The sequence below is a fragment of the Lichenostomus cassidix genome, chromosome 6, assembly GCF_008360975.1.
Source record: "Lichenostomus cassidix isolate B80296 chromosome 6, HeHo_3.0, whole genome shotgun sequence".
Classification (NCBI taxonomy): Eukaryota; Metazoa; Chordata; class Aves; order Passeriformes; family Meliphagidae; genus Lichenostomus; species Lichenostomus cassidix.
Window position 1 is genome coordinate 20,707,396 of NC_139487.1, and position 13,609 is coordinate 20,721,004.

General features: G+C 35.4%; 1 protein-coding gene across 2 annotated transcripts in view; it reads left to right on the top strand.

Moving 5' to 3' along the window:
* Positions 1-13,609, top strand: part of ADK (adenosine kinase) — a 274,728-nt gene that overhangs the window by 127,915 nt on the left and 133,204 nt on the right. For both annotated transcript variants that reach the window (XM_085065580.1, XM_085065581.1), the window contains exon 6: positions 1,194-1,302. In XM_085065580.1, the coding sequence (XP_084921706.1) occupies positions 1,194-1,302 (109 nt within the window). The remainder of the gene's footprint in view (positions 1-1,193; positions 1,303-13,609) is intronic.

Genomic DNA, 13,609 nt, shown 5'->3' on the forward strand with positions numbered 1-13,609 from the left:
GGTTGTAGTAGCATTTATATGGAAGAGGATGATGCATACAACATCACCTTGAGAGGGCTATAGTTTTCAATAGCCAAATGTTGTATCTATAATTACGCATTAATTATCTGGCTGATGAACTTAAATATTATGAAACAGTGATGTGTTAATGTTAAAAGGGCATCCATTGACTATTAAATCTTGAAAATTGTATTTAAGGCTCTGTATGCTAGCATGGAAATAATCTGTTTCCCCAACTGCCCTTCTCTAAATATTGCATGTTATTAGACATTCTCATAATACAATTGCATAGAAGAATTTGGTCATGGTAGCCAGAGGAGAGAGCTAGAGCATAACCATCTTTTTATGACCTCTTTTGAGGAGTACATCTGTAAGTTTTGTGTGTTTCATAAGGCTGAATCAAGTGGGTGAAGAAGATAATTTAAAATAGAATCTATCTTGCATGTCAAAGAGGCAATATGATACAAGTATTTTTGTTCTTGGTAATGGAAGTTGTGTCCCACAGCTTGTGTTATAACTTGTTAGGAAAGAAGGAAGTACAAATGAGTTTTTGGTAGTTTTCCAGTAATCCAAAGCTAAGCCAAAGTTTTTTTAACAGTTCATCATCTAAAAGTAGCAACCTGACCCTTTTTTATTTGCTAAAGGAAAATGTGAACCTGATGAGGGGGGAAAAAACCTCCAAAACAAGCCCCTTTTTAAATAATACAACTGTTCACTGGAAAATTATAAAGGCAAGACTTCCATATCCATCAACCTTTTGCTTCTAGTGAGGGAAAATAGTTTTCAGAAGATCAACTGGAGTAACTACTTTTCTTTAGGTGTTAGGTACAAGAGGAGTTTCAATGAAAATCTGCAGATGCTAAACCATACAGAGGGAGTTGATCACAGAATGCAACAAATGTTGATTCAAAGCAAACCAAGGCACCTGAACAATATAATAGTGACAGGTTATATAAACTATGTAGCTGGATTTAAAATACATTATTTAATATATTATTTAAATTATATTTAATCTCATACTCAAATATATATTTCTTTTTTATGCAATGGTCAAATTAAGTAAATGTGGCTCATGGTACTCTGTTAATTGCTTTCATGTTCTTTAGGATCTTTGAGAAATTATGTCCTTTGTGAGAAATTTGCAGTAGTGTTTTTTACATAGGGTCTAATACCTGTTTTTTAATCGCTTTCAGGTCTCTTGTAGCTAACCTTGCTGCTGCTAATTGCTATAAGAAGGAAAAGCATCTTGATTTGGAGAAGAACTGGAAGTTGGTGGAAAAGGCCAAAGTTTATTATATAGCAGTAAGTGCAGCCTCTTTCAAATTGCCAGAGTTTGTGTTAAAATATCCTGAAGTTTAAGCAATGAGTATGTCTGTTGCTTGTGGTTTGGGGTAATTTCATAGGAAGACAGGGAAAGAAAATGACTGCTTCAATTTCAGCATAGTTTGATTTCTTCAAATTTAGATGTACAAATGTAGAAGCATGTTTTAGTTGTGTGTTCTCTTAAATTGGTGGGAAAAATCATAAGAACTAAACGTATTTGCAGAGCTTTTGTAGTAATGCATCAAATTTACATTTCACATTTTCTAGTAAATTGTTGTGAAGGATGCACAAATTATGTAGAAAAACACTATTAGCATAATTATTCACTGCAAACAGTTTGAGCTTATTTGTGTGAACAATCTTAATTGCTATTTATTCCATAGTAATTACTATGGCACCTTATAACTCAATATTTCAGAAACAATGATTGTGACAAATCTCTTAAATGTGGGTGGTGGGGCAAACTGATTTTAATGACGAAATCTTACTTCTGGAATAAAGGGGGTTTGAGGATGGGGCAGTAGTAGATTCACAATTACTATTCTTTTTTTGCCATCCAGAATGAATCAAGCCAGATTAATGTATCTGTGTGGATTACATCTTGGCTAAATAGAAGTGGTGAATTTATTGTCATCTTGCTCTCAAGTTGATATGACTGATCAAAATTAACAAACATAAAACATCTATGGCAGATTAAAACCTCATAACATGCATGTAATATATGGATTCTGTATGACAGCTGTTTCCATTCTGCTACCTGAGCTATGTGGGAACAGCTGGTAAGAAGTGTAAAAAATTGATTATCCAGGAGGAACAAGTTCATTGAAAATACAGTTATTTCTTTTAGGTAGTGTTAATGTCTCCTACAGCCTGTTAGTTTGCACTGCTGTAGGCTTTACATGGTTGTTATTGATTCTTGTGTATGGCCAAGACTGCCCCTTTATAACTGTCAAAAAATACTTGCAACCTTCTCAGTGTACAAAGAAAATACATCCTGCTGTTATGACCATATGTTTGTGCTGTAGTTAAAAAATATGTAGGTGTATTGTCCACTCATTTTTTATTTCTGTTTTTTCGAGTGTTCCAAGTTCTTTGTTTTCCAAATGCCGTGCTTTGGAGCTAATGCTGTTGGCTGAAAATTTTTGAAAGGCTAAGATATAGTTTAAATAAGAATGAGAAATATTCCCAAAAGTTTTACTGCACTAAGTTTGAGGTTGTTTTTTCTTAAATTTTCTCATGCTTATAAATTATTCCCAATGAAGCTTCTAATGTACAATTTAGAAAAACTAAACTTAGTGGAGATACTTCAGGAAAACTTGGAAATATTACATGAGGTAATAATAAAAACTATTAATAAAATTAATAATAAAAAATACAGGTTTGTATTTTTTTAAGCTATAGCCTTCATCTTATTGAACTTCTAGTTCTGAAGTCACTCCTCTGTGTTCAGTCAGTTTGATAACTTAAATTTTGACTAGGAGATTCACTACACTGATTTTTACATATGTTAGAAGCTGCTTTTCAGATGCCACTTCTACAACATCCAAGCTTTGACTAGGAGACATAGCATTATTGTACTAAACTGAAAATAAACCCCAATATGTGTATATGATAATGGATAAATAACATCAAAGTGCGAATAAATCATATTAGATATTTATAAAATGAAATTCAGATTAGGGAAGTAAACGATTGCAGGAGATATGTTGGGTGAAGAACCTTGTTTACATGTATAGCAAAAGCACTCTAGGATGGGCTCAACTCACATTTCTAGGACAGTATTGTCACTTTCAATTACAGATTGAATATGTAACTTGAGGAGACAGTGTAGAACTGTCCATGGTTCCTCATGCTAGAGTGTTTCTGCCCTTGTCTTTCATTTAGCTTCTTTACTTGCGGGTTTGTAGTGATTTACCAGATTAAACAAAACCATGTAGTGAGCAATTACCACTCCTGAGGTAGAGGGTAGCTCTCTGAGTCATTAATTTGGCCGCTGCTGTCTGTCGTCACTTAAGTCTTGTTACCTCCCTTGACTTTGCACTGTGCATATGCTGCTTTTCATTTCCTTCTTTCTATCCAACTGTCACCTATTTCTTGGATTGCATTAGAGTGTATGTCAGTGACAGATACTTATTCTGGAAATCCACGTCCTGAGATTGTCAAACAATCTATTTCCTTGGCAGAGCAGGACAGTTGTTGCTTTAGGACAGGTCTCTGATGTCCTGTGGTCATCTGTATGTGCTTCCTAGAAAAGATAATATGCTTTTCAATGCAGCATTCAGCAGAATGACCCTCACATGAAACTTAGCTCTGAAATCTAATCAATTCACAGAGGGAGGAGTAGGTACAAAGGAAAAGATAGTGAAGCCATGACAGAACCCTTAAAGACAGCTTCTGTTACCATGAATGAACACAATACCTTTATTTTAGCCATCTGGTAATCAGATCCAGCAGACAAATTAGGGAAAGACTAGTGGAGAATAGGACCTGGTAAATCACAGATAGAAGCAAAATACAGAGGCTGCCCCAGCTTTCTCAAGGACAGTATACTTCAAAGGTGTATTTTAATCCTTTGAAATGACTCTATTTTGTATCATTTAAGATAGGTTACATGTACTGTCAAACTCTATGCAATTTCTTTTCCTTCTGCAGATATAATTCCTATACTTGCAGTAATTTATACCATTGACATCATATCTTCCAGTCTGTCATATTCGTTTCACTGTGGATGAGCTAGCTGTGCTGCTGATGTCTGATTAGAATTCACTGTGAGGGATTTTATTTGGTTTCTACTGAGGCTAGAAAATGTCTCTTCCTCAGACATTTCCCTTATTTCAGAATAAGTTGAGAGTTAGGATAGAAGTAAGCACTCATTCAGTCTCTGGAACTGGGGATGGGACACAACATGAAAATAATCATAAATTCGGGGGAGGAACAGGCAAATTATTTTTTTTCTTTGGTTTTTGTTTTCTTTCTGTGAATCTGTGCTTGCTGTCAGGACTTGCATTTTAGAAATCTTAAGTGTCAGAGTTGCATCTTACAGACTTGGGTGATAAAACTCCATATTTGTGCACCTTGTCTTATTTTCAGAGGCATCTATGGGAGTTGCTGGTATTCAGTTTCTTTAATATTGCACACAAATATTTTGACACTAATGCAACTTGCAGTACATAGCTATTAATTTTCATATTTTACAAAGGCCTGAAATACAAAGATATTCATTGTCAGATGTTTTGGTAAAAAAAAATAAATCTGCTGATAAGTTACTTAGAAGAGCAGAAAAATGGTGATTAGAATTTTAGTTGTCATTTTACTCTAATAGGCAACTTTGTGTTACTGTATATGAGTAAGAAATTTTGCACTTGTTCTTTCATAGTGGGAGGAGAATGGAAAAGGAGAAAAGGCTTTCCTTCATTAAAAGCAGCACTTAACCTTGTGAAATCTTAACCGTATCAATTGATACATACAGCTTGCCCATACAGGTAGCTGAATTTTAACTTTCTCCGTGTATGTGAACATGATTGTTACAAGTGTGGTGCTTCCCAGATAATGTGTTTTCTCTTATTGCAGTTAGCCATCCTTATTTCTGCCAGTTATTGAGTTTCACTCAATTTGTCCTTTTGTCCATCATGCATTTGTTTAATGGCTGCACTTGGTGACTATGAGGTGGATGGAACAGTGGCATTTGATGCTGGTATTAGCTTGCTGCTGAAGTCATGTATATCTTCTTGAAAGTTCCTTCTGTTCCTTTTGGTAGTTTCAGCTGGGTTTTTTTGTTTGGTTTATTTTTTTCCCCAAGCACTTTCCTTTACTCAGCATATGAAATGGTAGTATTGGCTGTAGTTATGTTCCCAATCCATAGTAAGTTGAGTCCTCGCTTAGAATGGTTAAGTAGCTTCTGAAACTCAAATATATCTTCTTTGTTATTTGGCTGTTGTTATTTCACAAGCTGTAAAAGTTTAAATTGTTTTCTTCTCCTGCATAGCAAATACTTGATGTTTCTCAATGATGATGCCCTTCAGTTGTACCACATTGAGTGTAAAATTTTCTAATGGTGCTTAGATCTGTTAGCCCACAGTTGAATTATATTCACTACTTTCAGCCTCTTTTGTGCTTTCAAAGTTAATGTCATGTGTCATTTATTTTGATGATAATGACAGTTCTGATCAAGACCAGGAATTCTGGGCTTAGGCTGAGTTTCCAGGAGGAAATGCCATTTGTTGCAGCAAGTCGTAACGGACCCAATGTAACATACCCATCTGCTGGAGAAATTTTTAAAACTCCAACCACCCTGGTCTGTTTGAACAAATACTGTGATATTTTTATATTTATTTTCTTTTAATGCCTAAGTACTTGTCTAAGCAGAGAGATGCTGTGGTAGTGTAGTGGGCTTGATGGAGGAATTATCTGGTTTCAACATTAGTCTGTCAAAACATAAGCTTGATGTCAGCAATGCGTAGCAAAGCTTAAATAACATTCTACAGTATTTTACATGGAGTTTGGCTATTCTACTTGAGAAAAAATGCTGATTATTATAACAATGAAGTATAAATGAAATTTCTTTTGTGCTGTCTCTTCCTTTCAGAAGCATATTCAGTGAATGCATTTTTATTGTAATTTACAGCTATGATAAGTATGATAACTTACAATGGATTGTGATAGGCTTTTTTCTTTGAGATGTGCTAGGTCTGTGTGTGCATGACAGGAAACAAGAGACTGGCAGGAAGCAAAATATCCCCTAAAAAGGCCATTTGTTTGAGTAACTTCACAATAGGTTTTTTTTTTTTCCATTGATTACTTTTGCTGTAGTGCTCTGGTACCAGTATGTCATGCCATTTGACATGCAAAAGTATTTTTCACAATTATGAATAGGTTTTATGCCCAGGAAAACACCATTCTGAATATTTTAACCATAGAGAAGAAGGTGAGGCTAGCAGCAGTTAGTTGTGGCCTTTTATGATGGCCTGGGATAACTTCTCCTTCCTTGAGCCATTGTGTTTTTTGGAAATTATAGCTGAAGTGGGATACATTTGTTGTGGAAAGATGATAGACTCTGTATCTAACCAGAAAGCAAATCTGACATTTACTGCCTTCCAAAATAAATATGGGAAAAAAACCTTTCTCTCTCATAAATATAGAAATCCACAGCTTTATTTCTTTGATTAAAATGCAAAAAAAGCTTAGTCTAAACTGGAACCAGCACAGGTTATGTCATCCTGTGATGTATTTAGGAAGTTGAGTGCATTATCCTACCATTTCAGGTATAACTTCTCATGCATAAACTATTTTGGTAGCACTTCCTAAAGTAACTTATTTGGAAAAGTGAATTAGAAACATTTTTTGTATTTTTTTGTTGTGAAGTTAGGTCTTCATGATGTCATTCTTTGAAGATGAATGCTGTGTACTTTATGCAGAAAAATACGTCATCAACTTTCAACAAAGGTTATGCCTCCTGTTCCTGTAGGATAAAATGAGCAAGAATCTGTTCAACGTTGTAAAAAATATTTCTTTCTAAATGTTCACCTCTGTGTTATTAATTGTATTTTTTAATATGAAGAGCATACATATTTCCTTTTCAGTCATTGTCCTCCTACCCCAGTAGCCTTTAAATTGCAGATAAGTTTCTTCAGCACAGTAATTAGTGAAGTTCAGTCATCACTCCTTTTATCATGTGATTTTTGTGTGGTTTTTTTAGAAGAATGCATTATTAGAACACTTACACAGCCAGTCTAGCTGCAACAGCCAGGCGGCAATAGCAGTGCCATTTTTCACAAAGAAAATGTTGAAAAGGAGCCAAATGTTTGGTGGCAGAGTCTGTTGCTAGGAAATCAAGTTCCTGAGGCGATTAATGACAAAGCAAGCAATAACAAGAAGGCAGAATTACAGATTTAAAAGAGAGGGAGAAAAAAAAAGTGGTTGGTGTTATAATTACCCAAAGAAATCCGTACTCATTAAATTGGCTGTTTTTATGATTGACTTTAATTGGAGGTTAGCTCAGATATTTAGCTCCTTTCCCACCCCTTTAAACACACACATGCACATAATCTGTAGAACTGCAGACTTGTTTTTCTAAGCATTGAGAGGAGCTTGCCCTGTAATTTGATCCCCACTGACAGATGCATTTTCTATGCTGCCATTTTGAATTAACCTATTGTGCAACAATTTTCCTCAGCTCTGTTGAATAAAACATCAAGTCTTATTACCTCAGATGGATTTGATAGAGTAAAAGAATGTACTTCTAGCTGAAGTAGACTATTTGCAATGAGTTCAGTGATTTGAACTCTGCCAACAAGCCCCAATAATTTGTGATGTATACTTAAAGAATGAAAGAGAGAGCAGCCACGTGGGGGGTCTTTTTGGCTGTATGAAGTTCAAACACAAACCTCGGAGTAATATTGTTGTATGTGCTAAGGTTATGTCCTGAGATCAAACCTTTTTAGATAGAGCATGTTAACTGAGATTTTTTACTATTAAGCAAATCAGGTTTGAACTGGAGATTCTCTTACCCCAGTGGTTATCCAAACTGTCAGGCTACTGTGGGATTAGAAAAATAAAAATCAATCCCCCTCTTCCAGAAACCCCACTATCTGGATTTTACCAATGAGACTTTTTTTGTGAAGGGAAAATTTCCCTTGTAGTTAAACAGGAATAAATGGCATTTTACAATTATTTTAAATTCCAAAGAATTCTGTGGTAAGGGGAGAACAGGCTTTTACCTTATTCACTTTTCTGCCCAATTAGAGAAACTTACACAGTTGGTTCAACAAAATTTTGGCACAGAAATGGGAAGGCAACTGCCCCTGACATTTAAATCCTGTCATGTTTCATCTCTCATGTTTGAGACAATATTCCCTACTTGGAGAAAATGATAAGTGAGAAAAGAACCTTTTACAATACCTGTAAGTGAATACACAGAAGCTAACTGTGAAAACCAAATTGTGCCATAGCTCTCCAAATTTCAAACCAAACAGTGAAACAATAGAACTGCACGTATTCTGTCCAACAATACCCACACTACTAATCAGATGCCAATGCCAAGCTGTCTGCTTTGTTAAATACCCAGGTTCCCTGAGGCAAGAAGACAGCTGCTATAACTACTATGAAATTTGGTAGCTCAATCTATTTTTGCTACCCTTGGGCTATCAAGCTACTGTTAATTCAGACCACCCCAATTGGTACACTTTAGGGATTCTTTTTCAAAGTGTTTGTAATTAAAATGATAAAACATCATTATTACTCCAAAGATGTTGTGTGCGCTTTGTATTTGACAGATACCTACAGAGATAAACCCAGCGTGTAATTTTCATTGACATAATGGTTGTGATTGCATTACCCTTTTAAAAGTATATTGCTTTTTAAAGGGGGGTGGGGACAAGTAGGGAAAGGGCATGCTTTTATTTCATTAATAGAGTATGTAAATCTGTTGAAATACTAAATCAGTCTCTTGGTTGCAAGCTACTTGTCTGCAAAGACTGAATCAGGCTTTGTAGCAGGCTGGGGAGTGAACTGGTGTTCATCAGGGACAGGGACACGTTGTGCCACCCACAGCTCACTGCAGAGACCTCTGCTCCCAGGTGCATCTGCCTTTAGGGACACTGAGTCTCAAATAGTATGTAAAGTCTGGGCAGACTTAACACACTTATTTAAATGTAAATTAAAAAGGGAAGACTTCATACTCTAAGTGGTGAGGTGAGTCAATTGGAAGGGAAATTTTTACTGTAGCTCCTCTTGCATGTCAGGCTTTATTAGAGGCTCTCCTTATGAGAGAATAAGAATTTTGTCTGTTACTATGTCAACTTTCTTAGAGCAAAATCTCAAAACTAAAGCACAATCAAATCAAGGCATCAGAAGCTTTGAAACAATATTGGTTCTATCTCATATTATTTTTTGTTTCAATACTTCTCTGACAAGATTTTAAAAGAATCATTAATTTAAGGCTGTTCTAAAGACCAAAACTTGAAATTCATGAATTTTTCTAGTTTGAGTTAAACTTGCTTGTTTTGATTGCTGTCTACCAAAATTTATCAGAAATTCATAGTCACCATTCTGTGTACAGTTGGTTGAAATGTGAGCTTCATCCTTTCTTCTAAAGGACTTAATCTCATTAATGAAGGCAGTGTCATAGTCTGCATAACCCTGAAACATGTATTCTTCATGTCTTTGTCATCAACTTTTACTTTAAAAAGTAAATAAACTTTAAATACAAGTTCTGCAACAGTTGTGCAGTGTTTTACATGAAGAAGGTTTCTTTTTTAACAGCAAAAACCGTGCATTTGTGTAACTTGAGAGCTGAATTAAGCTATTTATGATAGCCTACTACTTGGTCTGAAGTGAAAATTACAGATTCATTTACCGTTTACTTGTGTAATAAGGACAGTGCAGTCGTTTAAATACAAAACTTTTTGGTTTTTTGCAGAGGGATATGGTGAACGATTTACTTTGAAATGAGGATTGAAATGATAACATTTGGACTTGGTATTTCAAAGCCAGTAACTTGCAGTAAAACTATAGAATGTTAAAATATGCATGCACATAATACAAGGGGATTCGTTAATGCTGCTTCCTATCCTAAAACTTGAATTGTACTGAAGGGCATTGATCTATACTGTAGATTATAGATGCTTTGAAATAACAGGGCTTGCAAGGATAGGAATATGCAGACTACCTTTTGATTCTGCAAGAAACAACTACTGTTTTAGAAAGTAAAAATGTATTTACAGCATAGCTAATCAATATCCTAAAAGTCTGTGTCGAGAAAATTTTTGTGCTACATTGTGCTTATCAATTGTGTACTTGAAGTAAAAGAACTATTTTGCAAAATGCTTCTGCACGGATTTGCAGTGACAACATATTAAACACATAAATAGCGTGCCTTGCAGATTGGGCTTTTTACAACTTAGTGATAAATTCTTTAGCCCTTTAGGAGGCAGAAGGGCTGAGTCTTGCCAGCTTTGTTTGTTATCAGGTTTATTTGAAATAGGAGCTGACTGGTTCCAAAAACAGGCTCTGGAAGTTCATTTCAAAGAAGGTACTGAGAAGTTTTTGTGGTGTGGCTTTAATCCTTCTAGTCATCAGGCTACTGTTCAATCAGCAGTGCACCGGGTCACCTTGGTAAATGTGCTTCAGACTGTCTGGTTTGGTCAAAAGAAAGAAGATCCTCCTTTTTTCTTTTCTTTTTCTTTTAATTAAGGGTAGAATGCCAAGGAAATACTACATTCTCTGAATAAGTGGGGTTTTTTTTAAGAATTTTTTTAATTTGGAGAAGTGGATGTAGGCACTGTTTCTTTCTAAGGAGTGTACAGGCAATCATGGTAGCAGGTCGTGCTTGACGGATAAAACATAATTTTAGCAATATGAACAAGATAAAAACACCAGTACTAATCCTTGCAAAGGTTTGACTTAAACAAAACTTAAAGGCCCTTAGATTTTGTCCATAATAGAAGGATTTTGCTGATGCAGCTGCTGTGGAAAACCATCCTGGGGATTTACACTTCTTTCTGGCATAAGCATCCTAATATGGAGGCACTTTGTAACAGCTGCTGCACCAGCAGAAGTGCTCTCACCTTCCCAATCATACTTGCACCAATGTTTCTATTGGCAGGACTGTCTTGGTTAAGCATATTGTGGGTTTTTTTCATGTCTAAATAATGTAGCTGGTTGAGCAAAATAATTTAATAAACACCTGGCCATAAATATTCAGACTTCATGGTCTGAGTCCATAAATACTGCAAAGCTCTTTCTAAATCACAAGATTTCCCATATGTAGTACATGGCTAACAATTCTCGCCCTTGAAGATGTGTAGGGGACAAGATATGTCTTGTTACCACTTTTTATTATGAAGTTACTGCAGTTGTTTTGCAGAATAGCACTGCTCCTAATAGTTTTTGCCAACTATGCTGTTGCCAGATGCAATATAACAATACTTTCCTGCAAATTTGAAAATGGTGGGAAACAGCAGTTAACAGTATTTATCGTGAAATATGCCTCAGCATATGCCTCTGAACATGTCTTTTTAAGACCATATGGAGTATAATTGGTGCTGAACAACATTGAGGTGTTTTGTGAAAAGTAAAGGCTAAGCATTATAAAGAGTCATAAAATCTAAAAGAATGAGGCAAATGTAAGAAATGGGAGAAAGAGGGCGGTACTGAATACTCTGTCTTGCTCTTTGCAGAACCTGAAATGGGAGACCACAGTATTTTTCATAGATTTCTCTTCACAGTAGGGTTAAAATAAAGAAATTAAGGAAAACAAGGGCAGGTAGTAGATATGGAAAATTGGGTGAGTAATTGGAATGAAGCAGAGACACCTTGTCATCCACTGAGGGCACCCTGGACAATATTGGCATTTATAGCTGTGCATACTGTCATTGGCACTGATCACAGCAAAGTAAGGTAAGAATTAATTTCTTCTTTAAATATGAATTTCCCTTGTCCTTTGAGGACTGTAGTCAAAACTAAATACTTTTTTTTTCCTTTTGTTTAGTTATTAAGATAACTTATTTCCAAGAGGAAAAATTCCACTTTAGAATTAATAGAGCAATGTGCTAAAATTTAAATTCCTCAGGATTTTACTGATTTTAATCATGAGCTACAACTCACTGTTGAAAAAAATTACAAACTATAAGTGATTGAAAATTTTCAGCAACATGAAGGCTCCAATTTTCTCTGAAGAAAGAAAGAAATTTTCAATGAGCATGTATATAAAGGATAGCAAGTATTCATTCCCCAGAACCAGTGCTGTCCCTAAGTGCTTCTTTGTACTGCTGAGAATGGGCTGAAGAGAGTTTCTGCTGAGGACTGTAGATTCTTATCTCCCTAATTGAGCCATCATTTGTTGACATGAGAGAAATCACGTGGCTTGCCTTTAATGCATTTCACAGTAACAGCAGAAGTAGAAAATGTAGTTCATGGAAGGGGAGCAGAAAATGTTAAAATTTTTTAAATTATGGAATATTGTGAAATTTATATTGTGGCAGAGTCAAATGTTTGAACATTAGTATGGTAAATACATGAAACAAAACCATCAGATTCTAATTATCTTGAAAACATTGCATTTCTTTCTATTACAAAGCCCACAGACCTTCAAAATGTGAATTTAGTAAGTTCTTCATTTTATCAGTATGATGATAAAATTATGTCAGTAGAATTGAAAGCGTGTGTCATCTGCCTTTTGATAAAAAAATGTCATTATAGTAATCTGTCCAATTGCAGAGCTGGTACCAAGTGTACAGTGGTGAAAGTAACAGCAGAAAACATCCAATATTATGATTCAGTAGCTAAGTATCAGAAAAGGGTATTAAAAAACCCTGCAATTGGAGGCACATTCTTTGCTTTATTTGGTCATTCTACCATATCAATATTATGTTAAACTTCAGTTGTGCTCCCCAACCCAATATCATACTTTAGAGAATGTAGAATTACAGGCTTAAAACAGTTGTGTTTTCGGGTTTTTTCCAGCACTAGATTGAATTGATCTTATCGGTAAGAAAAGTTTATTTCAAATTTGTTTTCAAAATACAGGATTACTGGCTGCTGTGTTGATGAAGTGATATCATAGGTTGGAGGAGTAGGGTACAGCACTAAGACCACTTTAGAATTATATGTAGAAATTATGTAACCAAGTAACCTGAGACTGGTAGCACTCTGGAGATGATTTTAGCAATGAATAGATAGTCTGATTGTGTCTGCTAATTTTCATGTCACTAGCAGTCATGTCATCATTGACCTGATCAAGAAGTATCAGAAGAGTACTTCAGTCCCTCTGCAGCTGCAGATCTGTGTAGGAAATCCTCTATGCTGAAACTAGTTGGCAGCTGGAAGAGTATTGTATGTGTTTCTCTTGTGTTACCCTTGTCTAGACATCCACTTGTGGCTGCTGTTGGGATGTGATACTGGACTAGGAAGGACTTTGAACTGATAATTTACTATTGCAGCTTTTAAGTTCAAAAGATTCATGGCTTGCACCTCTCATTCGTGATTTTTGACCTAGTGTGAGAACTGAAATGGAAACAATAATGAAAAGTAAGACAAAAGCATTAGAGGTTAAAAAGAAGCCTATAAATCTTTAGATGTTGGGAAAAAAATCTCCTGGGCATGTTATAACATAGTGTCTTACTTTTTTGCATAAAAAGTATATGTGTCCTTTCATGTTTTATTTTCAGAAATATTGTGATAATGTAGTAGAATACAGCTTACACATTGGTGAACCATGAACATTTACTGTGTTTTCCACAGCGTTTGAGCTATTGGTTTTAGATTTGGTAATAGATTTTGTTAAGCTATA